Here is a 26,981-nt window from a genome sequence, read left to right as displayed (position 1 = left end):
CTCTCTCATTGAGAACACAGGAGCACTTTACAGAGTGGATACTCTTTGTATGGGAGAGACAGCCAATTTAGCTGATAGCCTAATGATCGCTATCTAAAAGTATGGTGACCATTTAAGATCAGGACATCAATTTAAGGGAAATGCAAAGAATTATAAGTCTCCATGACAACCAGATAATGCTAAAATAAAGTTATACATTTGATAAACTATTCTTATCTTATTGAAAGTTGAAACTACAGCACAAAAGATAATCTTTACTTTGACATGCATTCTTAGTTGTAATCCAAATGGGAGATAATGCTTTGTGTAACTAAGTGCATTTTGATATACAGTTTTGCCTCATGAAACTTATTAGAAGAATTAAGGCAATGTTAGCTCAAATTGTGCCAAAATAAATACAGCACTTATAATAGAATAATAGAGGTTTATTTGCCATCTACAAACACAATAAACTTTTGTCATCCTTATAGCTTGTTATTATAAGTTATAAGGAATGTCTGCAGTGATTCACATAGCTATGCCTAATTATTTTTGTGCAGCTGCATTAATGGGAATATGTCACCACATTTGGGCTATCTAAATTATTAATATGGGCATACAGATCATAGAATGATGAGGAAAGTCATCTCTGTATGTCTCCTATCAGGTGGCTTGTTGTTAAGAAATCATCTTTTATATTAAACTACCTCTTCCAGGCTCTTGGGGGGATGGTGCCTGGAAGATAACTCATTTGACATGTAGGGGAGTTATCAGTGTGAGGCAAGTAACTAACACAGAATAGAAGAAATGAACTTCTTGTCTTCTTGTAAACACATTGTTTGCTTCTCTATCAGCTCTGCTGTATTTATTACAATCCTCTCTGCTTGTGAGATGGAAGCTGAAGCTTAGAGGAACCTGCAGATGTGTCAGCCATAATCACACACATCTCTGCAGTGAGATCTGGAGAGCGGAGAGTGGCCATTACAAATCACACTGGTAACTCCCCCTTCATATAAAATAAGCTCTGGAGGGGGAGTTATCCCACATTCCCCCTTGAAGAACACGTGTATTGTTTTATTGTGTAATATGAACTGTGACATGCATTAATAATGTTGATATTGTGCTCTCCCCGACAGTAGGGAGACAGTATATTATAGGAAGTGTGGATTAAATCCGCGCTGCCGTAATAATGATGAAGTTTCAGTTGGTAGTAGACTTAAAACATGATGAGGAGTCACAAATGCCATCTGCTTCTGGACAGTCTGCGTGACGTGGTTCCTCACAAAGCCCTAGGCAGGGGACACTTTGTGAGGAGGATGAGGAGGAGTCAATGGAGGGGGAAGACATCTCTCCAGAGGAGGGAGTTACACAATTCTCCAGTAGTCAGTGTGTAGAGCGAGGATGGGGTGATGCTGAGCAGGCAGAGGTCACGCCTCGAGCTGGGGACAGCATTTCTTGGCCAGTTGGCAGTCTGCAGCACATGGTTGATTTCATGCTGCAGTGCCTGAGAAACGACCGCCGCATCGCCCACATTCTCAACACGGCTGATTATTGGGTGTACACCCTCCTAGATCCTCGCTACCGGGATAACTTTCAAAGCCTCATAACACCGTTGAGTTCTGCTAGTGCTTTACAAAGCAGCTCTGTGCGTCGAGGCAGTGGAAGAAGCTCAGCACAAACAGGGAGCAGAAGCATTGCCTCAGCACAAGGCAAGACCAGTATGGCCCAACAGTGTCAAAGTTTTGTGTGCCCGCCACAAATGTTTACACCATCACAGATGGCTCCAAACAGGAGGAGGCAGCGTTTCCGTCAGATGGTGACAGACTTCATGGCTTGCCCTCTCAGTGTACTCCCAGACGGCTCTTCCCCCTTCAAGTTTTGGGTCTCTAAGCTGGATACATGGCCAGAGCTTAGCCAGTATGCATTAGAGGTGCAGGCTTGCCCTGCTGCTAGTGTATTATCGGAACGCGTCTTTAGTGCCGCAGGTGGTGTACTAACAGATGCGACTATCCTCCAATAACGTTGACCGACTTACTTTTCTGAAAATGAACAAGGCCTGGATCTCGCAGGAATTTGCCACTCCTCTTCCAGATTAAATAATTGGTTGGCAACAGTATCCAGGTATCCTGTTGTGTTCATGTTTCTACCACCTGAACTGTAATCCCTGGGCTCCAACACCCCCAGTTGCTGCTCAGAAGTGCCGCCTGCACAGTAAACACATGACCCAGTGTTATTGGGTTTCAGTAACGTCAGCTGTTCCCCTGCTATGTGTGCGGCAATAGCTAAAGTCTGCTCCTCCTGCTTTCCCTGGGCTTCAACACCGCCAGTTGTTGCCCAGAAGTGCTGTCTGCACAGTCAACAGTCGCTCCTCTGTTATTGGGGTTCAGTAACGTCAGCTGCTCCCCTGCTGTGTGTGCGGCAATAACTAAAGTCTGCTTCTCCTGCTTTTCCTGGGTTTCAACACCGCCAGTTGTTGCCCGGAAGTGCTGTCTGCACAGTCAACAGTCGCTCCTCTGTTATTGGGGTTCAGTAACGTCAGCTGCTCCCCTGCTGTATGTGCAGCAAAGTGTCCTGCGACCGCCAAGCTGGCACAACAACAGACATTAAACTGCCTCCTGTGCATGCCTCGGCCTACACTCTGCTCCTCCTGGATTCCCTGGGCTCCAATGCACCAGTTGGTGCCCGGAAGTGCTGGCTGCACAGAGAATAACACTCGCTCCTTTGTTAGTGGGGTTCTGTAATGCCAGCTGCTCCCCTGCTGTGTATCCGGCAATGTGTCCTGCGACCGCCACGCTGGCACAACAACAGACATTAAACTGCCTCCAGTGCAGGTCTCGGCCTACACTCTGCTCCTCCTGGATTCCCTGGGCACAAACACCACCAGTTGGTGCCTGGAAGTGCTGGCTGCACAGAGAAAAACACTCGCTCATGTGTCAGTGGGGTTCGGTAATGCCAACTGCTCCCCTGCTGTGTGTCCGGCAACGTGTCCTGCGACCGCCACGCTGGCACAACAATAGACATTAAACTGCCTCCAGTGCAGGCCTTGGCCTACACTCTGCTACTCCTGCTGTCCCTGGGCTCCAACACCGCCAGTTGCTGCCCGGAAGTGCCGTCTGCACAGTCAACACTAGCTGCCGTGTTATTGGGTTTCAGTAACGTCAGCTGATCCCGAGCTGTGTATCCGGCAATGTGTCCTGCAACCGCCATGCTGACACAACAACAGATATTAAACTGCCTCGAGTGCAGGCTTCGGCCTACACTCTGCTCCTCCTGCTGTCCCTGGGCTCCAAAACCGCCAGTTGCTGCCCGGAAGTGCTGTCTGCACAGTCAACACTAGCTGCCGTGTTATTGGGTTTCAGTAACATCAGCTGATCCCCAGCTGTGTATCCGGCAATGTGTACTACGACCGCCATGCTGACACAACAACAGATATTAAACTGGCTCGAGTGCAGGCTTCGGCCTACACTCTGCTCCTCCCTCTGTCCCTGGGCTCCAACACCGCCAGTTGCTGCTCAGAAGTGCTGTCTGCACCATCAATGCTAACTGCCGTGTTTTTGGGTTTCAGTAACGTCAGCTGATCCCCAGCTGTGTACCCGGCAATGTGTCCTGCCACCGCCACGCTGACACAACAACAGATATTAAACTGCCTTGAATGCAGGCTTTGGCCTACACTCTGCTCCTCCTGCTGTCCCTGGGCTCCAACACCGCTAGTTGCTGCTCAGAAGTGTCTTTGGCACAGGTAGTCCCTTCTGCCCAGCCCGGTTCCAGCACGCCAGCTGTTTTCTATGTGGGCTGCGGGAACTGGCAATGAAGGCTGGTTACGTTGTGCCAATAGGACAAGTTCCCCTTGTAGGACTGTGGGTTTTCGGTAACTACAGCGGCTCGTGGCCTAGCAATTTTTTTTCCTGTGGACCTTCTGCTGCCTATCTGAGTTCCAGCACCATTAGCTGGTTCTTAGGAACACAAGCTTGAATAGGTCCCCCTAGTTCCAATACCGTCAGCTGGTTCTGGGCAGAGCCTTTGGCTTAGGTGCCTCCTTCTGGGTATCCGAGTTCCAACAACATCAGGTGGTCCTTGGTAGTGCTTTCTGGCACAGGTACCTCCTGCTTAGTAACCGGATTCCAGTAACGTCAGCTGGTCCTCGGTTGTTCCATTGGCTCTTGTACCTTCAGCTAGCCATCCAGGTTCCAGTACCGTCAGCTGGTTCTCGGCAGGGTCTTTTGCTCTTGTACCTTGTAGCTATTGCCGCACACATAGCAGGGGAACAGCTGACGTTACTGAAACCCAATAACACTGGGTCATGTGTTGACTGTGCAGACGGCACTTCTGAGCAGCAACTGGGGGTGTTGGAGCCCAGGGATTACAGTTCAGGTGGTAGAAACATGAACACAACAGGAGACCTGGATACTGTTGCCAACCAATTATTTTATCTGGAAGAGGAGTGGCAAATTCCTGCGAGATCCAGGCCTTGTTCATTTTCAGAAAAGTAAGTCGGTCAATGTTATTGGAGGATAGTTGCATGCGACAATCTGTTAGTACACCACCTGCGGCACTAAAGACACGTTCCGATAATACCCTAGCAGCAGGGCAAGCCTGCACCTCCAATGCATACTGGCTAAGCTCTGGCCATGTATCCAGCTTAGAGACCCAAAACTCGAAGGGGGAAGAGCCGTCTGGGAGTACACTGAGAGGGCAAGCCATGTAGTCTGTCACTATCTGACGGATACGCTGCCTCCTCCTGTTTGGAGCCATCTGTGATGGTGTAAACATTTGTGGCGGGCACACAATACTTTGACACTGTTGGGCCATACTGGTCTTGCCTTGTGCTGAGGCACTGCTTCTGCTCCCTGTTTGTGCTGAGCTTCCTCCACTGCCTCGACGCACAGAGCTGCTTTGTAAAGCACTAGCAGAACTCAACGGTGTTATGAGGCTTTGAAAGTTGTCCCGGTAGCAAGGATCTAGGAGGGTGTACACCCAATAATCAGCCGTGTTGAGAATGTGGGCGATGCGGCGGTCGTTTCTCAGGCACTGCAGCATGAAATCAACCATGTGCTGCAGACTGCCAACTGGCCAAGAAACCCTGTCCCCTGCTTGAGGCGTGACCTCTGCCTGCTCAGCATCACCCCATCCTCACTCTACACACTGACTACTGGAGAATTGTGTAACTCCCTCCTCTGGAGAGATGTCTTCCTCCTCCATTGACTCCTCCTCATCCTCCTCACAAAGTGTCCCCTGCCTAGGGCTTTGTGAGGAACCACGTCGCGCAGACTGTCCAGAAGCAGATGGCATTTGTGACTCCTCATCCTCCACCTCTTCCACAACATCATCCCTTAGCGCTTGCAGTGTTCTTTCAAGCAGGCAGATAAGGGGGACAGTCATGCTCACTAGTGCATCATCTGCACTCGCCATTCACGTGGAATCATCAAAGGCACGCAAAACCTGGCAGATGTCCTTCATAGTGGTCCACTCAGTGGTTGTGAAGTCTGAACGGTGCGCAGTGCGACTTCTTTGCGCCTTATGTAGCTGGTACTCCATTACTGCTGGCTGCTGCTCACACAACCGCTCCAACATATGTAATGTTGAATTCACCTGGTGGGTAGGTCACATATGATGCGATGTTCCGGAAGGCGTAATCGGAGCTGCAGAGCTGCAATGCGCGATATTGCCATGCTGGAACGCCGCAAGTGAGCACACTCTAGGCGGACCTTGTGCAGCAGTGCATCAAGATCCGGATAGTCCCTAAAAAAACTCTGCACGACCAAGTTGAGCACATGTGCCAGACATGGGATGTAAGTAGTGTTGAGCGATACCGTCTGATATTTGAAAGTATCGGTATCGGATGGTATCGGCCGATGTCCGAAAAATATCGGATATCGCCGATACCGATATCCGATACCAATACAAGTCAATGAGACACAAATATTGGAAGGTATCCGTAATGGTTCCCAGGGTCTGAAGGAGAGGAAACTCTCCTTCAGGCCCTGGGATCCAGCAATCGCCAGGCTTTTCTTCCTAAGAATGAGCTCTTTAATGACCTTCGATGACGTTGCGGCTTGTGATTGGTCGCTGAGCGGTCATGTGACCGCTCACGCGACCAATCACAAGCCGCGACGTCATCGAAGGTCCTTAACGCGCTCATTCATAGGAAGGAAAACATGGCGATTGCAGCGGTGACAACCAGGGCCCGTCCGAGGGTAAGTATATCAATATTTTTTATTTTTATTCTTTATTTTACACATTAATCTAAATCCCGATTCCCGATATCACAAAAATATCGGAACTCGGTATCGGAATTCCGATACCGCAAATATCGACAGATACCCGATACTTGCGGTATCGGAATGCTCAACACTAGATGTAAGTGAGGTTGCCTAGAGCCAGACCTGCCACCAGATTTCGGCCATTGTCACACGCTACCATGCCTGGCTGGAGATTCGCTGTCACAAACCACACGTCGCTCTCCTGCTTGATGGCATTCCAGAGTTCCTGCGCTATGTGGTTTCGATTCCCCAAAGAAATTAATTTCAGTACGGCCTCTTGACGTTTGGCCACGGCTGTGCTCATATCGGTCGTAACAGGTAAGCGTTCACGGGTCAAGGTGGAGGTAGACCGTGACGGCTCCTGCAGCAATGATTCTGAGGAACTGGAGTATAAGGAGGAGGCAATGTGTACAGACTGGATTCCTGCAATCCTTGGAGTTGGAAGAACACGTACAGCGCCACTCGCAAGATCTGTACTCGACTCCACAACATTGACCCAATGGACAGTGAGGGAAAGGTATCGTCCCTGTCCATGGTGACTGGTCCACTGTTGTGAATTCTGTTGTCAAGCTCCCTCCTGTGGTCATGAATGGTACTTCAGCTGGTTCTGTCCATGGGCTTCCTCTGGTGGTTGTGAGTGGGGTTGCGGCTTCTGAGTTTCCTTCCACAGGTGACGAGGTTAATTCGTTAGAGTTCTTTCACACTTCAGTTGTGTGGCGTCAGTTAGGTCCGACATCGTGGCGGATCGACGGATCCGTCAAATTTGGTGGAAAAACGGTTCTAACGGATCCGTTTTTTTGACGGATCAGCTGCCCCGATCCGTTTAAAAAACGGATCCGTTAGAACCGTTGCGACCGTTTTTACATCCGTTGTAACCGTTTTTTGACGGATCCGTTTTTTAAAAGGGGAGGATTTCAATGTGATTGGCTACTGGATACTACTGCAAAACTATATATAGCGTGTATTTACACCACATCTTTGAAAGGTTGTAGAGAAAGTGGCAGAAATGGAAGGAGTCCTGGCGAACATTGCAAAGATCTATGCGGATTTTACTTTTGAGGCAAATCAGTTGGCAGTCAGCGTTCGAGAGAGGGAGGAACAAAGACTGCGCATCCTACGGCAGCGGCGGAAGAGAAGGCTGTGGATCCATCCCATCACAGCTCAACGTATGACCCGTGGTGTTTATTCCACGCTTTACATGGAACTAAGGGAAAACCCTCAAAAGTTCTTCAATTATGTGAGGATGAGAGCTGAAAATTTCGAGTTTTTATTGGGCTATGTGGAAGACTGTATACGTAGACGAGACACCCAGATGCGATTCTCAATATCACCAGCAGAGCGTCTCATGGTGACTATTCGGTAAGTAATTTTTTTTTTTTTAAATGATTCTCATTCATCAGACTTATAACTGTAATGTTGTTTTTTGAATTTTTTTTATTAATTATTGTCTTTTCGTTTTGTTAACAGATTCCTTGCAACTGGAGAGTCGTTCTCATCCCTCCATTTTCAGTATCGACTTGGGATATCCACCATCTCGGGGATCATCAGAGATACCTGCCGGGCATTGTGGGAGTGCCTACAAGTGGAATACATCCCAGAGCCATCACAGGAGAGGTGGCTGGAGATCGCCCAAACTTTTCATCAAATTTGCCAGTTTCCAAATTGTGTTGGAGCAGTTGATGGAAAGCACATACGGATCGTCAAACCTTCAGGCTCTGGATCACAGTTTTATAACTATAAGAAGTACTTCTCTATTGTGTTGATGGCCATAGCCGATGCACAATGCAAGTTCATCGCTGTTGATATCGGTGCGTATGGACGCGCAAATGATTCACAAATCTTTAAAAATTCACCAATGGGGCGCCGTTTATATGGAGAGACATTTGATTTTCCGCCCCCTAGACCTCTCCCTGGAACCACTGGTCCACCATTACCATTTGTTTGTGTTGGAGATGATGCCTTCCAGCTTTCCCCACACTTGCTGAAACCCTTTGGAAGTAGTGGACTGACCCAGAGGAAAAAAATTTACAATTACCGCTTAACCAGAGCACGAAGAGTAGTGGAATGTGCTTTTGGCATCTTAACTGCCAAATGGAGAGTCCTGCTAACTGCAATTAAACTGCAGACTGAAACTGTCGATGATGTGGTCAAAGCGTGCGTTGTCCTGCACAATTTTGTTTTATCAAAAGAACAAGTTTCCCTGGAGGATAATGTTTCTGAAAGCACCTTACGGGATTACCAAAACCCCACTTTTCGCAGTCCAGTAGCAGTCTCCAGAATGCGGGACAGTTTTGCAGACTACTTCATGTCTCCTGCAGGATCAGTTGACTGGCAGTATGAAATGGTGTAAAAATTTTTTTCTTTTTACACTTGTAAAAATACAATTTTTTTTTTGCTTACAAAATCTTTGTACTTTAATGCAGCATTGTATGTTTTGCAACGGTACCCTTTAAACACTGTTATTGTTACTATTGCCATAACCTTGGTGATTTAAAAACTTTACAAAAAAAAAGAGAAAGACAATAAAATTGTTTTTAAACCAAAAAACTGTTTATTTATTTACAGATTCTCATAGTTTGGGGTGGAGATAGTAGCGGAGGGGCTGACAGGGCGGACCACGTCAAGAGTGGGGGACAGGACATCACGGGGAGGAACAGAAGTAGAATGGGTGGTGAAAACATGAGGTTGTGTAGAGAGTTGAGGTGCAGATGTGGTGTGTGGGAGGTATGAAGGTGTTGGTGGGATTGGGAACGGAGAAGTTAAAGGGGAAGAATGGAAGGGGGACGGTAAAAACTGGGAAAGACTAAGGGGGGAAGGAACAAATGACGAAGGAGTAGAATGGACGGGAGGAGGACGGACAGGAGGAGGACGGACGGGAGGATAGACGGTGGATTGAGAGGGGAAAGGTGTTGACACATGAAGGGTAGGTGGAGGGGCATGGGACATCGCCTGCGCTAGAGCAGTGTGGCAGCCTTGCATCACATGCATCTGCAGGTCAGGAGTTAGATTTTCCATGTGCCTGAGGACCGACTGAAAAAAACAGTGCCTTGGTGACTGATTTGCATCTGATTGCATCCTATCAAGACGACTGCTGAGTTCAAGTATGCTTTTGTTAAGCATATTGTACCCAGCAGACGTTTGCTCACTCAAAAGCTTGATGGCACTGTGAAAGGATGCATTCAGCTGCAAAAAGTCAGGCGCATAGCTCCTTTCCTGACCTCTCTGGCGCTGCCGTCCTGACCACAAAGTTGGTCTAGATGTTGCGGCAGTGGCAGAGGGGTGGGGTAAAGGGAACTCTAACTCATCACCTGCAGCTTCAAGTGACGAAGTCCGCCCTGCTGCTCCAGCGCTGGTGGATGAGGCTGAGGGATCAAACGAAAGGGAAGGTGCAGAAACAGAGGGGTCGACGTGGTCCCCGGTGGCGGACTCTTGAGGGATCGCTCCAGAGGGGTGCAACTCTGATGCAGGCTCCCGAGTGCTGCAGAAAGTGCTGTTAAAGAAGAAAAAAAAAATTAGTATCTGGATATTACAATTGCCCTTGCTGCAAAAAAAATTGAAGGTTACACATTTTTACAGTTTGACTGAAAATATGTGGTGTTGAATATTTACCTTCTGCTCAGCAGCGTCGACCGGAGGAACGACAGGGCTCTGGCATGTTTGTATCTGCTCCTGCGTCCTCTAGATCCACTCGGGGCCTGCATCTCCTTATTAAACTCCCTCTTGAAGCGATCCCTGAGTGACCGCCACCGCACGATAATCCTGTTACCTGGAAAGAGAAAGCAAAAATTGGTTACTATACACCACATTAAATCATGCTAACATAAGGTTATGAAGTGTGAATACTTACGCGCTAGATCCTGGGCCCCAGCATCGAGTTCCTCCCAGTTATCCATAACAGCACTGCACACTTCCTCCCATAGCCGTCGGGTGATTAACTGGTCAGCATGGCGGCGGTCCGACATGTTCCACAGCGGCTCCCGACTTTGTACTGCTTCGATGAGGGTGTTCACATCGATGCCCTCCTCTTCATCATCTTGTTCGGGAGCACGCTGTGAAGCCTAACAAAAAGATAAGAATAAAAAGGGAAAGATTACAACACATGAATTTTACATTTTACTAAACACCAAACCAAAAAGGAACTTACTCTTCGGCGACCGCCGCGATTATCATTCCGACGACTATGGGAGGTGCTTTGAGGAACTCTACGTCGAGCCCCGGATTGTGAAGACTAATTTAAAAAAAAAAATAAAATTAATAATGTTCTTTGATCGAGGCATATGTATTGTGTGCTGTGCTGAATGTTTGTGTTGGGTGTAGTGCATTGTATGTGAGGATCGGTCTGTTCAAAACTTACACTATGCGCTCCCGCTCCTTGTATTTCTCCACCCTGTCCGTCTCCTTCTGTTAGCCCCTCTGCTTCATATTCCTGTGAATACATAATAAACACATAAAGGCTTAAAATACAATTGCCATTGTTGCACCAAAATAAAAAATTTATGAAGAAAAAAAATTAACACCTCAGTTTGCTGATGATGTGCTGGGGGGCTCTCAGAAGAAGACATTATGATCTTGCGTCTATCTTGGGTTGGTCGGTCCCTTGCTTGGGTCCTCTTGGTCCCTAGAATCTGTAAGCATAAAGGGAGTTCTAAGCTACTATACAAAAGGATAGATAGATAGATGCAGCTTTCAGGACTTTACACTTACATCTGTTTCCAAAACTTGGGGCTTGCGTATAGCTTGGGTCGGTCGGTCCCTTGCTTGGGTCCTCTTGGTCCCTAGAATCTGCAAGCATAAAGAGAGTTCTAAGCTACTATACAAAAGGATAGATGCAGCTGTAGGGACTTTACACTTACAACTTTAAAAAAAAAATGGGGAGCCTGCTTGTGTACGTCTTGGGTCAGTACCTACTACAGTACCTACAGTGCCAACTTATTTTTGATTTCCCCCACCACAAAAGAAAAAAAAAATTCTACCGTCAAACTTGATGCACAAGCTGCCAAACCCTCTACCTCCTGTTTCCCCACAAAAAAAACCCCAAAAAATCCCTTTAAAACAACACCAAAACTACTTAGAACTTGATATGCGCAATGCGCATGCTGGTAAAACCCACCTAAACAAAGTTTAACCTTATAAAAAATGTTCCTCATTCGAAATTAAAATACCAATCCCCAAAATTGTTAATTATGATTACCCTACAGTTTGTATTTTCTAAAACCAGATAACATATTCTATAGCAAAGATTTGCATTACACATTTGTATATATAACCTTTACTGCATGTTTACCCAATATTATATTTATCTTGAAATGAGACTACTGACAGTTTTGTGAAATTTTTATTACTATATTTTTTAAAATTTTCTTTTTTTTAGGGTACAGTAGGAGCTACACTGCTCTTTATTTGAAATACAAGTACATTATGGAAAACAACAAAGATGCAGAACACATCACACATCATTTATACACACACACAAAACAAATTTTACACCACAGCTATTCAAAATACCAGCATAGTATGAAAAACATATAAACAGGGCAGGCAGGCACACGCACGCACGCACACACAGCCACCTTCTGTCTGTCCCTCGGCACTCTGCTTCTCTGCCCTGTGTAAGCACAGCGGCCAGAAAGCAGAGTGGTGACGTCACCGCTGTGCTCTGCTTTATGGCTGGCTGGCGCTCACAATGCAGAGAAGCACAGCACGGGGACAGACAGCGGAATTTACCTTTTTTTTTTTACTTTTACACTGGTAACCAGGGTAAACATCGGGTTACTAAGCGCGGCTCTGCAGTTAGTAACCCGATGTTTACTCTGGTTACCGGCATCGTTGGTCGCTGGAGAGCTGTCTGTGTGACAGCTCTCCAGCAACCAAACAGCGACGCTGCAGCGATCCGGATCGTTGTCGGTATCGCTGCAGCGTGTGACGGTACCTTTAGTAAATACATCAAAAATCAACATTAACCAATATGGCATTGACAAATGCACATGCAACCAACAAGATGCACACAAACATACCTGCAAGCAGAGTCATAACGCAAGCATAACACATGAACAGGCGTAATATTGACGAAGGCATAATAAGGTGCAGGCACATGAACACATACATACAAAAGCACACAGCAGTACAAAAATACACACACACACGGCCATCAGTCCTCCGGCTGGAGCTTGATGTCTTCACAGTGGCAGGCCTCGGGGTGGATCTGGACTGTAGCAGGGCACTGGCTGTTGCAGGACGACGGCAGGCCTCAGGTTGGATTCAGGTTTTAAAAGCTCTTGCTGTACTCAGTACGTCATACACAAATGCGCACACACACACACACACACACACACACACACACACACACACACACACACACACACACATGCACGCTGGATGTCAGTACTCACATGGCTGTCTCAGGCAGGGTCTGGCTGGCACGGCCTCTCTGGCTGGCTGGCAGGGCCTCTCTGGCTGGCTGGCAGGGCCTCTCTGGCTGGCTGGCAGGGCCTGGCTGGCAAGGTCTTGCTTGCAGGGTCTGGCAGTGTGTCTCTGGCTGGCAGGGCCTCTCTGGCTGGCAGGGCCTCTCTGGCTAGCTGGCAGGGCCTCTCTGGCTGGCTGGCAAGGTCTTGCTGGCAGGGTCTGGCTGGGTCTCTCTTGCATTGAAGGGTCTGTCTTGCTAGTACATTTGGGAATGACCTGTCCTCTTTATATAGTTTTTGGGTTGTCTGGGCAAAGTATCCACTTTTTGGAGCATGCTCAATCAAAAAAAGCGGATTGAGGCGACGGATCCGCCAAAAAGCGGATCGCGACGGATCCGTCGCCCATAGGCGCCCATTCTAAAAAAAGGCGGACACGACGGATCCGCCGCGGTCCGCCTTTTCGGCGGCGCCAAAAAACGTTACAAAGTCCGTCAATGTCTAGACAACGTCCGCCAAATATCGACGGATCCGTCGCATGGCGGATGGAACGGACGGCCATCCGCCACAATCCGTCTCTAATGCAAGTCAATGGGAAAATAGCGGATCCGCCAAAAAAAAATGGCGGATCCGCCATTTCACGAAAATGGCGGTTTTTGACTGACGCCGAAAGACTGAAGTGTGAAAGAGGCCTTAGCTGGCTGCTCTATTTAACTCCACTTAGATCATTGCTCCAGGTCACCTGTCAATGTTCCAGTATTGGTCTGTTCGCTCCTGGATCGTTCTTGTGACCTGTCTTCTCCAACAGAAGCTAAGTTCCTGCTTGTTTTTCTCTTGTTTGCTATTTTTCTGTCCAGCTTGCTATTTTGATTTTTGTCTTGCTTGCTGGAAGCTCTGGGACGCAGAGGGAGCGGAGGGTCTTTTGCGCCCTCTGCGTGGTTTTTTTGTAGTTTTTGTGCTGACCGCAAAGTCACCTTTCCCATCCTCTGTCTGTTCAGTAAGTCGGGCCTCTCTTTGCTAAATCTATTTCATCTCTGTGTTTGTGATTTTCATCTTAACTCACAGTCATTATATGTGGGGGGCTGCCTTTTCCTTTGGGGAATTTCTCTGAGGCAAGGTAGGCTTTACTTTTCTATCTTTAGGGCCAGCTAGTTCCTTAGGCTGTGACGAGTTGCATAGGGAGCGTTAGGAGCAATCCACGGCTATTTCTAGTGTGTGTGATAGGATTAGGGATTGCGGTCAGCAGAGTTCCCACGTCCCAGAGCTTGTCCTGTATTATTATTATTAACTATCAGGTCTTTCCATGTGCTCTTTACCACCTGTTCTATTATTGTCCTAACCACCAGGTCATAACAGTCCACGCATCGGTGGTGAGGTGGACCTTGCTACTGACGGCGTTTAGTAGCGCATGTTTAATGTTTCCCTCCACATGCTTTTGCAGGGCAGGGACAGCTTGCCTGCTGAAATAAAAGCGGCTGGGCACATTGTATTGTTGGACTGCCAATGCCATCAAGTTACGGAAGGTGTCAGTCTCCACCAGCCTGAATGACAGCATTTCAAGGGACAGTAGTTTTGCAATGCCAGCATTCAGAGCCTGTGCTCGGGGGTGGTTTGCCGAGAATGGCCGCCTTTTCTCCCATGCCTGTGCTACCGATGGCTGTAGAGTGGGCTGGGAGTGTGAGGATGACTGTGAACGTAGTGCTGGGGGTGGAATTACACTGGGTCTCTGGACAACAGTGCCAGAGGTTCTTCCATGGCGATCCTGGGAGGAAGCCGAACCAGCTGTGTGTGAGCTGGAGGAAGAGGCAACAACACGAGCTGAAGAGGTGGTAGGTGTCGCTGTTGGTTGGCCCAGGTCTTCAGTGTGTTTTTGTAACTTCACCACGTGCTTGGTCCACACATGTTTCCACATATTTGTGGTATTGAGGTTGCTGACACTTTTCCCTCTTTTGACTTTCTGATGACACACCTTGCATTTGACTAAGCAAATGTCATCTGCAACTGTGTCAAAAAAGGACCAGGCACTGCAAGTGTTGGGAGCGCCCATTTTGGCTTTTGGAAGAGGCATGCTCCTAATGGGTGCCGAAGTGGAGGCTACAGGCACCGCAGTCTTCCCCTCCCTCTCCCTCTTTGGGCCGTTCGGGGAATCTCTTCCTCAGAACTGCTCCCACCACCTTCCTGTACCTCATGCCATGATGGATCAAGGACCTCATCAGCTACACTACCCTCTTCCACCAACTGCTTCTCCTGGGTAGTCTCGGCAACACAGTACGCACCTGAAAGTGGCACCTGAGTCTCATTATCAGATGTTTACTGAGGTGTGCTGACCGGAGGCACTGGCCCACCCGCCTCTTCAGAATCAGAGAGACAAAGCTGTTGGGCATCACTGCATACTGCCTCTTCTTCCATTTCTCCAATGCTGCTTGGCTGGCCCCCTCTTTCCAAGCCAAGAGATTAAGAGAACAGAAGTAGAGATGGCTCCTGTCCTGGCTCTCTGACTGCTTGGGCAATTTGGCAGGTGGTGAAGAGACAGATGGGTGCTCTCCAGTGCTCTGTGCCTGAGAGGATGTGGCACTAATTGAAGTTGATGCGTTAGCTGCCATCAATCCGACAACGGCTTCAATTTGTTCTTCCCACAGCAGCGGGGTACGGCGATCTCCTACAAAGCTGCGCATGAAGGACTGTTCCCTGCTGAAACTGGGTGATGATGAGTCAGGGGTGCTCGCAGCAGGCACAGAATCCCCACATCCTCTCCTTGCTCCATGCCCACGCCCACGTGCCTTACTCCCTGCCTTCTTCATCTTGGTAGACTGATAAAGATAGGCAGAAACATACTAAGGGCTTAGTGTGCTTATTCCTGAACAGCTCCTAACAGGTATAAGAAACACTAATTTTCAAAAGTGTGGACTAGACTTTTATATGAGCTAATGTGGCCTACACAACTGTAAAGTGGTGTGTTTGGTGAACTGTATTAATTTTTTATTTTTTTTTTGCAGAACAGACTACAGAGTGAGTTGCACTCACACACAGACCGTGCAGATAGCCGTGAACGGCGCTGCAAGGCCAAAAAAAGCTCCTCTATGTAGTCCTATATAGTGTTTTTCCACAATCTAGAAGGATACGGATGGTAAGCCACTAATAGGATAAATTGCAGTAATTGAGAAACGGACAATGGAACGGTATGAGGCAGTGATGCACCCTGAGCTGATTACAACCGGCTGTGGCAGTAGAACAGACTACAGAGTGAGCTGCTCTCACACAGACACCTTGCAGACACCTGTGAACAGTGCTGCAAGGCAAAAACAAGGTTCTCACACAGCAGATGCTAAATTAGCCTGGGTAAAGCACAATGAAGCAAATCGCTATCTCTAAACTGGCCCTCAGTCAGAACACAGCGTCCTGTCCCTAACTGAATTCACAGCAGAGTGAACCCAAAATGGCAGCGGCGACTTTTATAGTGCATCATGACATAATTTCAGCAGCCAATCACAGCCATGCCAGTAGTTACATGCCTACCATGCAGAACAGGATGTGCCCACACTTCTAATCATTCCTCATTGGCTGAATTCTGGCTGTTTGAATAATGGGAACTTCCGATTCCGGTATCCGATATACTGAAAGTATCGGAACTCGGTATCAGAATTCCGATACTGCAAATATCGGCCGATACCCGATACTTGCGGTATCGGAATGCTCAACACTACTGATTAATTAAATAATGCACACAATTTAACCATTTAATAACATTTTAACCCCTTCATGACCTTGGGATTTTTCATTTTTCCGTGTTCGTTTTTCACTCCCCTCCTTCCCAGAGCCATAACTTTTTTATTTTTCCATCAATTTGGCCATGTTAGGGCTTATTTTTTGCGGGACGAGTTGTACTTTTGAACGACATCATTGGTTTTAGCATGTCGTGTACTAGAAAACGGGAAAAAAATTCCAAGTGCGGTGAAATTGCAAAAAAAGTGCAATCCCACACTTGTTTTTTGTTTGGCTTTTTTGCTAGGTTCACTAAATGCTAAAACTGACCTGACATTATGATTCTCCAGGTCAGTACGAGTTCATAGACACCTAACATGACTAGGTTAGTTTTTACCTAAGTGGTGAAAAAAAATTTCAAACTTTGCTAAAAAAAAAAAAAAAAAAATTGCGCCATTTTCCGATACTCATAGCGTCTCCATTTTTCATGATCTGGGGTCGGTTGAGGGCTTATTTTTTGCATGCTGAGATGACGTTTTTAATGATAGCATTTTGGTGCAGATACGTTCTTTTGATTGCCCGTTATTGCATTTTAATGCAATGTTGCTGCGACCAAAAAAACGTAATTCTCCCTACGCTGTTTAGCGATCAGGTTAATGCTTTTTTTTAATTGATAGATCGGGCGATTCTGAGCGCAATGATACCAAATATGTGTAGATTTGATTTTTTTTTATTGATTTATTTTGATTGGGGCGAAAGGGGGGTGATTTAAACTTTTATATTTTTTTTATTTTTTTCACATTTTTTTAAACTTTTTTTTTTTACTTTTGCCATGCTTCAATAGCCTCCATGGGAGGCTAGAAGCAGGCACAGCACGATCGCCTCTGCTACATAGCAGCGATCTGCTGTTTGCTGCTATGTAGCAGAATTGCAGGTGTGCTGTGAGCGCCGACCACAGGGTGACGCTTACAGCTACCAGCGATCAGTAACCATAGAGGTCTCAAGGACCTCTTTGGTTACAATGGAGAAGCATCGCCGACCCCCAATCATGTGACCGGGGTCGGCGATGACGTCATTTCCGGTCGCCCGGCCGGATGCGGTAGTTGAATGCCGCTGTCTGCGTTTGACAGCGGCATTTAACTAGTTCATAGGTGCGGGCAGATCGCGATTCTGCTCGCACCTATTATGGGCACATGTCAGCTGTTCAAAACAGCTGACATGTCTTGGCTTTGGTGCGGGCTCACCGCCGGAGCCCGCATCAAAGCGGGGCTTCTGACCTCGGACGTACTATCCCGTCCGAGGTCAGAAATTGGTTAATAATATATTTTTTAAGACAAATAATAAAAAGGATATTTTAATTATAGTTCACAGTGGTAGTGCAACCTAGCAAGGAAACACTAATCACCTAACAAATCCCATCAAGTTTATGGTTAGACCCAGTAGCCTGAGCTCTTCGTAGCCGTCTCTGGTATTTGAACACTCTGCTCCATAGGTTCTTGACGAAATTCTTTCAGTTCAAGTTGTTTTTTTGTTCATTTTTTTAATTTCTATATTGTTTTCTTTTTCTTAAATTCCTGAAAAAGAAGAATAGATTTGTAATCAACGTAGTAATTTTTAATATATGATTGATTATATGAGAATATCCCTGGTATAAAGATTTGTTAAGCGTCTGTTTTCCATGAACTTTGACATTAGATGTCATTTGATTGTTTCCTGCCAGTTTTTGAATCTGACATATACTTAAACATTGCTAGTACATTGTCATTGTATGTTGTATGTGGTAATTCCTGAAGAAGGGGCCATAAGTGCCCTGAAACGCTTTGAATAAATCACTGTTTTAAGTCTACTACCAACTGAAACTTCATCATTATTATGGCAGCGCGGATTTAATCCACAGTTCCTATAATATACTGTTTCATATGGTCGGTGACCGGCTTGTGGATCTGCGGCAGCCGAAATCTTTACATGCCTGCTTTCAGCTTCACCAGGTGAGTGATTTTCTTGGTGATTCCTCCATCCTTTGTGAGATAAGACCCTATTTGCGCTTTGTGTCTCCCTTCTTCTATACGACAGTAGGGAGAGTCAGAGTTAATGATTGGACTAGCCCAAAGTGGAAGGGGCTAAGGTGAAAGGAAAGAGACAGTTTTCTGTCAGGACATCAGATAGGGTCCAGTGTGCGTGAAAAGCAGACCTAGGGTCTGGTCAGTCAGCAGAGCCGTGTGAGTTGGGTAGACACAATGTGAGAGCAGACCGTGACGAGTGGAAAGAAGGAGAGAAGTAGCCGAAAGGCAGAGTGATTGATTGGAGAAGGGTCCTGGGACAGAATGCCTAGCAGTACAGCCCCTGAGGTTATAATTCAGAGAGATAATGGGTCAGGACAGAAAAGAGAGATGAAGAGAGAGCCTCGGGTGGGAGTTCCAAAGCATCCGTAGCATAGAAGCTAAATACCGGCCATATTGGCAATCTAGTTTCCTTGAGGGGGAAAAAAGTTGGGGAACCGCGGTATCAGAATAGGACTCTCACTAACTGGACTGTAGTACTGAGCTGTGTTGTGATTAAAGCAGGTGACCTAGTGGAAACAGGAGGCAAGTGTGTCAAGAAGAAAAGAACAGTGACAGTGTATGAAAATGCTCTGTATGGTGAAGGGTACATTCATTAAGCTGTGTACCCGCTACTTACTGTACATATTCCCTACAACGTTTTCGCTCAGTAAAAAGTTTAATTTTGACTGGTGGTCTCTCTCGTTGAAGTACACGACATCTGGTCATAGTCTACTAAAGTTATCGGTAACATGCAGCTTACAAGGGCATATCACCCCCATAGCACAAGTGCACACACCGAGCAACAATACCTCAATTGAGACAAAAAGGTAGTAAGAAACCGTGCAACTTTTGAATTACAACAGGGAAACCAAAAACTATTGCAGTAATCATGCAATTTTCCCCTGTCAAGTAGCCAAGGCAATTTCATTATATTTTGTCAAAATTTTATAATAAATGTGTAAGAGTGTCATAGTTGTGCTTTATGTTTGGACTCTTTTAACATTGCCCCCCCAAAATGTAAAATGGCTAATAGCAGATAATTGTATGTGACAGCTATAATGTACAAAAGATTGATTTCTTCATCTTCCAAAACCCATATTGCAAATGACAAGGTTGATAACTAAATTGCAAATCATTGTGGCTGAATGAAGAGAACAAGCGGGTGTCCTGTAAAATGAAGCAGAACTAAAAGCAATAACTTTCCTTTCTCCTTGACATACTTGTCGTTCCTTGTCTGTATGCAGTAAATGTTATAATAGTTGTTTTGAGCAATGTAAATTGTTCTTGTTTGTTGCAAAGTTTGTAAATTTTTGCTGAGATTGGGCAGCATGGTAGTTAGCACGGTACCCATAAATACATTTATGGGTCGAATAATTTTGACTGCAACTACATATATATATATATATATATATATATATATCACAGCTCATCCAGGATGGCACATCAATGTGAGCTGTGGCAAGAAGGTTCAGTGTAGTGTAGTGTAGTGTCCAGAGGCTGGAGGCACTACCAGGAGAAGGGCCAGTACACCAGGAGGTGTGGAGGGGGCCGTAGGATGGCACCAACCTAGCAGCAGGACCGCTACCTCTGTCTTTCTGCAAGGAGGAACAGAAGGAGCACTGCCAGAGCCCTGCAAAATGTCCTCCAGCAGACCACAAATGTGTATGTGTCTGCACAAATGGTTAGAAACTGACTCCATGAGGATGGTCTGAGTGCCCGATGTCCACAGATGGGGGTTGTGCCCCCAGCCCAACACCATGCAGGACACTTGGCATTTGCCACAGAACACCAGGATTGGCAAACTTGCCACTGACACCCTGTGCTCTTCACATATGAAAGCAGGTTCACACTGAGCACACGTGACAGACGTGACAGAGTCTGGAGATGCTGTGGAGAGCGATCTGCTGCCTGCACCATCCTTCAGCATGACCGGTTTGGCAGTTGGTCAGTAATGGTGTGGGGTAGAATTTCTTTTGAGGGTCGCACAGCCCTCCATGTGCTCGCGAGAGGTAGCCTGACTGCCATTAGGTACCAAGATGAGATCCTCAGACCCTTGTGAGACCATATGCTGTTGTGGGTTCCTCCTAATGTAGGTAATGCCAGACCTCATGTGGCTAGAGTGTGTCAGCAGTTCCTGCAAGATGAAGGCATTGAAGCTATGGTCTGGCCCGCCCGTTCCCCAGACCTGAATCCGATTGAGCACATCTGGGACATCATGTCTACATCATGTCTCGCTCCATCCACCAACGTTACATTGCACCACAGACTGTCCAGGAGTTGGCGGAAGCTTTAGTCCAGGTCTGGGAGGAGTTCCCTAAGGAGACCATCCGCTACCTCATCAGGAGCATCTTTTCCTTATCATGAGGCATTTCCACTGAAGTTGGATCAGCCTGTAATTTTATTCTCCAATTTGATTTTGAGTGTTATTCCAAATCCAGACCTCCATGGGATATTCATTTTGATTTACACTGATAATGATTATGTTTTATTGTTCTGAACACATTCCACTATGCAATGAATAAATGTTTTCAACTGGAATATTTCATTCAGAGATATCTAGAATATAGTATTTTAGTGTTCCCTTTATTTTTTTGAGCAGTGTATATTGTAAGGCAGCAGCTTTCACGCCCAAGCGATAATGAGGCAGTGACCAAAGAAAGTTCAATTTAAATGTCTTTATTTGCCAACATACACAATAAATCCAAACTCTATCATCCGGTTCGCAGCTGGAATATCAGTATCAGTCCGTTGCCGTTGGCGACTGCACCACCTTATAACTCATGGGTGCGGTATGGCTTTGCTCTAGTCTCCAGCTCTGGTCTGTGTTCAATTTCAGACAGACAGGCATACACAGAGCCTCGTGCTCTGCTGCTTGCAAACCAACACTGACATACCCAACCCAAGAAAGTTTCAATGGGATCGTGGACATGGGCCACTTCCAAGACCCAGACTGGAAGGAGAGATTCATCTCACTACTTTTCTATAGAGCTCTCGAAAAATAAAAGCCCATGCCTGGTTTTCTTAAGTCTGACTTGGTCAAACAGCTTGATCAAGTACACACTCACTTTTATTATGCATTGTTACCACAGCTGTATTTACAACGCTCTCCAATGGATTCAGTATCTTTCTATGCACATCCTGGGGGACACATAACAACCCTTGTATATAATTCCCCTCACTGCCTTACAATATATAGTGGGGAAAATAAGTAGTTGATACACTGCCAATTTTGCAAGTTTTCCCACCTACAAAGAATGGAGAGGTCTGTAATGTTTATTGTAGGTACACTTCAACTGTGAGAATCTAAAAAAAATCCCAAAAATCACATTGTATGATTTTTACATAATTAATTAGCATTTTATTGCATGAAATAAGTATTTGACACAATAGAAAAACAGAACTTAATATTTAGTACCGAAGCCTTTGTTTGCAATTACAGAGGTCAGACGTTTCCTGTAGTTCTTGACCAAGTTTGCACACACTGCAGCAGGAATTTTGGCCCATTCCTTAATACAGATCTAATCAAGATCTTTAAGGTTTTGGGGTTGTTGCTGGGCAACGTTGAGTTCCAGCTCCCTCCTAAGATTTTCTATTGGTTTCAGATCTGAAGACTGGCTAGACCACTCCAGGACCTTGAAATGCTTCTTACTGAGCCACTCCTTAGTTGCCCTGGCTGTGTGTTTTGGATCATTGTTATGCTGGAAGACCAACCTATGACCCATCTTCATCGCTCTTACTGAGGGAAGGAGGCTGTTGGCCAAAATCTTGGGATACATGACCCCCATCCATCCTCCCTTCAATATGGTGTAGTTGTCCTGTCCCTTTTGCAGAAAAACACCCCAAAAAATAATGTTTCCCCCACCATGTTTCATGGTTGGGACTGTGTTTTTGGGGTTGTACTCATCCTTCTTCCTCCTAACATGGTGAGTGGACTTGATACCAAAAAGTTGTTCTCCCATGCCTCCTCTGGATCATCCAGATTGTCATTGGCAAACTTCAAACGAGCCTGAACATGTGCTGGCATCAGCAGGGTGACCTTGCATGCACCAGAAAGGATTTTAATTTGTGACAGTGTAGTGTTATGATCTGGTGGTTTAGGAGCAACATGGAACGAGCTCTAAAGGAAGTGGTATCTTTACTGACCGCAGTCCCTAAGCTCAACACAACACTAGAAGTAGCCGTGGGATGCTCCTGTCACTCCCTAGGCACCTCGTCACAGCCTAAGAGCTAACTACCCCTAAAGATAGAAACAGGAAAGCTATCTTGCCTCAGAGAAAATCCCCAAAGGATAGATTAGCCCCCCACAAATAATGACTGTGAGAGGAGAGGGAAAAAGACATACACAGAATGAAACCAGGATGAGCACAGGAGGCCAGTCTAGCTAGATAGATAGGACAGGATGGAATACTGTGCGGTCAGTATAAAACACTACAAAAATCCACGCAGAGATTACAAAAATCTCCACACCTGACTAAAGGTGTGGAGGGTAAATCTGCTTCCCAGAGCTTCCAGCAACAGAATTAAATCATACTGACAAGCTGGACAAACATAGCAAGCACAGAACGGATAAGTCCACAACCTGTGGACAGAAAAGAGCAAGCAAGGACTTAGCTTTGCTGAACTGGTCAGGATAACAGGGAAATCCAAAGAGATGTGAATCCAACCAGGAACCATTTACAAGTGGCACTGGCTGAAGAAAGAGCCAGGCATAAATAGCCGAGCAGAAAAGACAATCAGTGGAAGCAGCTGAAGACAGCTAACTCCAAGGAGCAGCCATACCACTTGAAACCACAAGAGGGAGCCCAAGAACGGAATTCACAACAGTACCCCCTTGAGGAGGGGTCACCAAACACTCACCAGAGCCCCCAGGCCGATCAGGACGAGCCAAGTGAAAAGCACGAACCAAATTGGTGGCATGGACATCGGAGGCAACAACCCAAGAATTATCCTCCTGGCCATAACCCTTCCACTTGACAAGATACTGAAGCCTCCGCCTCGAAAAACGAGAATCCAAAATCTTCTCAACCTCATATTCCAACTCTCCCTCAACCAACACCAGGGCAGGAGGGTCAACCGAGGGAACAACGGGCACCACATATCTCCGCAACAAAGATTTATGGAAAACATTATGAATGGCAAAAGAGGCTGGAAGAGCCAAACGAAAAGACACCGGATTAATAATTTCAGAAATTTTATAAGGACCAATAAACCGAGGCTTAAACTTAGGGGAAAAAACCTTCATAGGAACATGACGAGAGGACAACCAAACCAAATCCCCCACACGAAGCCGGGGACCAACACACTGACGGCGGTTAGCAAAACGTTGAGCCCTTTCCTGAGACAACGTCAAATTGTCCACCACATGAGTCCAAATCTGCTGCAGCCTGTCCACCACAGAATCAACACCAGGACAATCAGAAGGCTCAACCTGCCCAGAAGAAAAACGAGGATGAAAACCAAAATTACAAAAGAAAGGTGAAACCAAAGTAGCCGAACTAGCCCGATTATTAAGGGCAAACTCGGCCAACGGCAAGACAATCAATCATCCTGATCAGCAGACACAAAGCATCTCAAATAGGTCTCCAATGTTATGGCTGGCAATCAGGCAACACAGCGTGCAGTAATCAGCGCACATACAGAGATCTGGCAATAACCAAAAACAATAGGACGAGCTCTGAGACGTGGAATCTCTGTAGACTGCAGTACCTGATCTATCCTCACACAACTATAAGCAGCAGTGGATTGCGCCTAACAACTACCTATGCAACTCGGCACTGCCTGAGGAGCTGACTAGCCTGAAGATAGAAATACAAGCCTGACTTACCTCAGAGAAATACCCCAAAGGAATAGGCAGCCCCCCACATATAATGACTGTTAGCAAGATGAAAAGACAAACGTAGGAATGAAATAGATTCAGCAAAGTGAGGCCCGATATTCTAGACAGAGCGAGGATAGCAAAGAGAACTATGCAGTCTACAAAAAACCCTAAAACGAAAACCACGCAAAGGGGCAAAAAGACCCACCGTGCCGAACTAACAGCACGGCGGTGCACCCCTCTGCTTCTCAGAGCTTCCAGCAAAAGTTAATAGCAAGCTGGACAGAAAAAACAGAAAACAAACTAGAAGCACTTATCTAGCAGAGCAGCAGGCCCAAGGAAAGATGCAGTAGCTCAGATCCAACACTGGAACATTGACAAGGAGCAAGGAAGACAGACTCAGGTGGAGCTAAATAGCAAGGCAGCCAACGAGCTCACCAAAACACCTGAGGGAGGAAGCCCAGAGACTGCAATACCACTTGTGACCACAGAAGTGAACTCAGCCACAGAATTCACAACAGTACCCCCCCCTTGAGGAGGGGTCACCGAACCCTCACCAGAACCCCCAGGCCGACCAGGATGAGCCACATGAAAGGCACGAACAAGATCTGGGGCATGGACATCAGAGGCAAAAACCCAGGAATTATCTTCCTGAGCATAACCCTTCCATTTGACCAGATACTGGAGTTTCCATCTAGAGACACGAGAATCCAAAATCTTCTCCACAATATACTCCAATTCCCCCTCCACCAAAACAGGGGCAGGAGGCTCCACAGATGGAACCATAGGTGCCACGTATCTCCTCAACAACGACCTATGGAATACATTATGTATGGAAAAGGAGTCTGGGAGGGTCAGACGAAAAGACACCGGATTGAGAATCTCAGAAATCCTATACGGACCAATAAAACGAGGTTTAAATTTAGGAGAGGAAACCTTCATAGGAATATGACGAGAAGATAACCAAACCAAATCCCCAACACGAAGTCGGGGTCCCACACGGCGTCTGCGATTAGCGAAAAGCTGAGCCTTCTCCTGGGACAAGGTCAAATTGTCCACTACCTGAGTCCAGATCTGCTGCAACCTGTCCACCACAGAATCCACACCAGGACAGTCCGAAGACTCAACCTGTCCTGAAGAGAAACGAGGATGGAACCCAGAATTGCAGAAAAATGGAGAGACCAAGGTAGCCGAGCTGGCCCGATTATTAAGGGCGAACTCAGCCAACGGCAAAAATGACACCCAATCATCCTGGTCAGCGGAAACAAAACATCTCAGATATGTTTCCAAGGTCTGATTGGTTCGTTCGGTCTGGCCATTAGTCTGAGGATGGAAGGCCGAGGAGAAAGATAGGTCAATGCCCATCCTACCACAAAAGGCTCGCCAGAACCTCGAGACAAACTGGGAACCTCTGTCAGAAACAATATTCTCAGGAATGCCATGTAAACGAACCACATGCTGGAAGAACAAAGGCACCAAATCAGAGGAGGAAGGCAATTTAACCAAGGGCACCAGATGGACCATTTTAGAAAAGCGATCACAGACCACCCAAATGACCGACATTTTTTGAGAAACGGGAAGGTCAGAAATGAAATCCATCGAAATATGTGTCCAAGGCCTCTTCGGGACCGGCAAGGGCAAAAGCAACCCACTGGCACGTGAACAGCAGGGCTTAGCCCTAGCACAAATTCCACAGGACTGCACAAAAGCACGCACATCCCGTGACAGAGATGGCCACCAGAAGGATCTAGCAACCAACTCCCTGGTACCAAAGATTCCTGGATGACCGGCCAGCACCGAACAATGAAGTTCAGAGATAACTTTACTAGTCCACCTATCAGGGACGAACAGTTTCTCGGCCGGACAACGATCAGGTTTATTAGCCTGAAATTTCTGCAACACTCTCCGCAAATCAGGGGAGATGGCAGACACAATGACTCCTTCCTTGAGGATACTCGCCGGCTCAGATAACCCCGGAGAGTCGGGCACAAAACTCCTAGACAGAGCATCCGCCTTCACATTTTTAGAGCCCGGAAGGTATGAAATCACAAAATCAAAACGAGCAAAAAATAACGACCAACGGGCCTGTCTAGGATTCAAGCGCTTGGCAGACTCGAGATAAGTCAAGTTCTTATGATCAGTCAATACCACCACGCGATGCTTAGCACCCTCAAGCCAATGACGCCACTCCTCGAATGCCCACTTCATGGCCAGCAACTCTCGGTTGCCCACATCATAATTACGCTCAGCAGCAGAAAATTTCCTGGAAAAGAAAGCACATGGTTTGAACACTGAGCAACCAGAACCTCTCTGTGACAAAACCGCCCCTGCACCAATCTCAGAAGCATCAACCTCGACCTGGAACGGAAGAGAAACATCAGGTTGACACAACACAGGGGCACAGCAAAAACGATGCTTCAACTCCTGAAAAGCTTCCACGGCAGCAGAAGACCAATTAACCAAATCAGCACCCTTCTTGGTCAAATCGGTCAATGGTCTGGCAATGCTAGAAAAATTACAGATGAAGCGACGATAAAAATTAGCAAAGCCCAGGAATTTCTGCAGACTTTTTAGAGATGTCGGCTGAGTCCAATCCTGGATGGCCTGAACCTTAACCGGATCCATCTCGATAGTAGAAGGGGAAAAGATGAACCCCAAAAATGAAACTTTCTGCACACCGAAGAGACACTTTGATCCCTTCACGAACAAGGAATTAGCACGCAGTACCTGGAAAACCATTCTGACTTGCTTCACATGAGACTCCCAATCATCTGAGAAGATCAAA

At 46.5% G+C, this 26,981-nt stretch overlaps 2 protein-coding genes across 2 annotated transcripts; one reads left to right on the top strand and one right to left on the bottom strand.

Moving 5' to 3' along the window:
• Positions 1-7,155: 7,155 nt before the first annotated feature.
• Positions 7,156-8,696, top strand: LOC138642540 (uncharacterized). Its single transcript, XM_069730754.1, has 2 exons — positions 7,156-7,598; positions 7,707-8,696. The coding sequence occupies exons 1-2, from the start codon at positions 7,246-7,248 to the stop codon at positions 8,587-8,589; spliced, it is 1,236 nt and encodes a 411-aa protein (XP_069586855.1). The 5' UTR covers positions 7,156-7,245; the 3' UTR covers positions 8,590-8,696.
• A 52-nt stretch (positions 8,697-8,748) lies between these two features.
• Positions 8,749-11,827, bottom strand: LOC138642538 (uncharacterized). The gene is made up of 8 exons (XM_069730753.1): positions 11,810-11,827; positions 10,944-11,021; positions 10,757-10,864; positions 10,594-10,665; positions 10,384-10,467; positions 10,087-10,297; positions 9,849-10,005; positions 8,749-9,729 (listed from the first exon to the last, which is right to left on the bottom strand). The coding sequence occupies exons 3-8, from the start codon at positions 10,799-10,801 to the stop codon at positions 8,799-8,801; spliced, it is 1,500 nt and encodes a 499-aa protein (XP_069586854.1). The 5' UTR covers positions 10,802-10,864; positions 10,944-11,021; positions 11,810-11,827; the 3' UTR covers positions 8,749-8,798.
• Positions 11,828-26,981: the final 15,154 nt, after the last annotated feature.

The sequence above is a fragment of the Ranitomeya imitator genome, chromosome 6 (genome assembly GCF_032444005.1).
Source record: "Ranitomeya imitator isolate aRanImi1 chromosome 6, aRanImi1.pri, whole genome shotgun sequence".
In the NCBI taxonomy this organism is placed as follows: domain Eukaryota; kingdom Metazoa; phylum Chordata; class Amphibia; order Anura; family Dendrobatidae; genus Ranitomeya; species Ranitomeya imitator.
The sequence above is the reverse complement of the archived record's forward strand: the minus strand, read 5'-3'. Positions and strand labels throughout refer to the sequence as shown.

Bases quoted from the DNA above. Each gene is read 5' to 3' on its own strand.
- LOC138642540 (XM_069730754.1), top strand. From the start codon at position 7,246: ATGGAAGGAGTCCTGGCGAACATTGCAAAGATCTATGCGGATTTTACT. The intron at 7,599-7,706 runs GTAAGTAATTTT...TTTTGTTAACAG, and splicing joins CGTCTCATGGTGACTATTCG to ATTCCTTGCAACTGGAGAGT.
- LOC138642538 (XM_069730753.1), bottom strand. From the start codon at position 10,801: ATGTCTTCTTCTGAGAGCCCCCCAGCACATCATCAGCAAACTGAG. The intron at 10,468-10,593 runs GTAAGTTTTGAA...TTTTTAAATTAG, and splicing joins AAGGAGCGGGAGCGCATAGT to TCTTCACAATCCGGGGCTCG. The intron at 10,298-10,383 runs GTAAGTTCCTTT...TCTTTTTGTTAG, and splicing joins ATCGCGGCGGTCGCCGAAGA to GCTTCACAGCGTGCTCCCGA.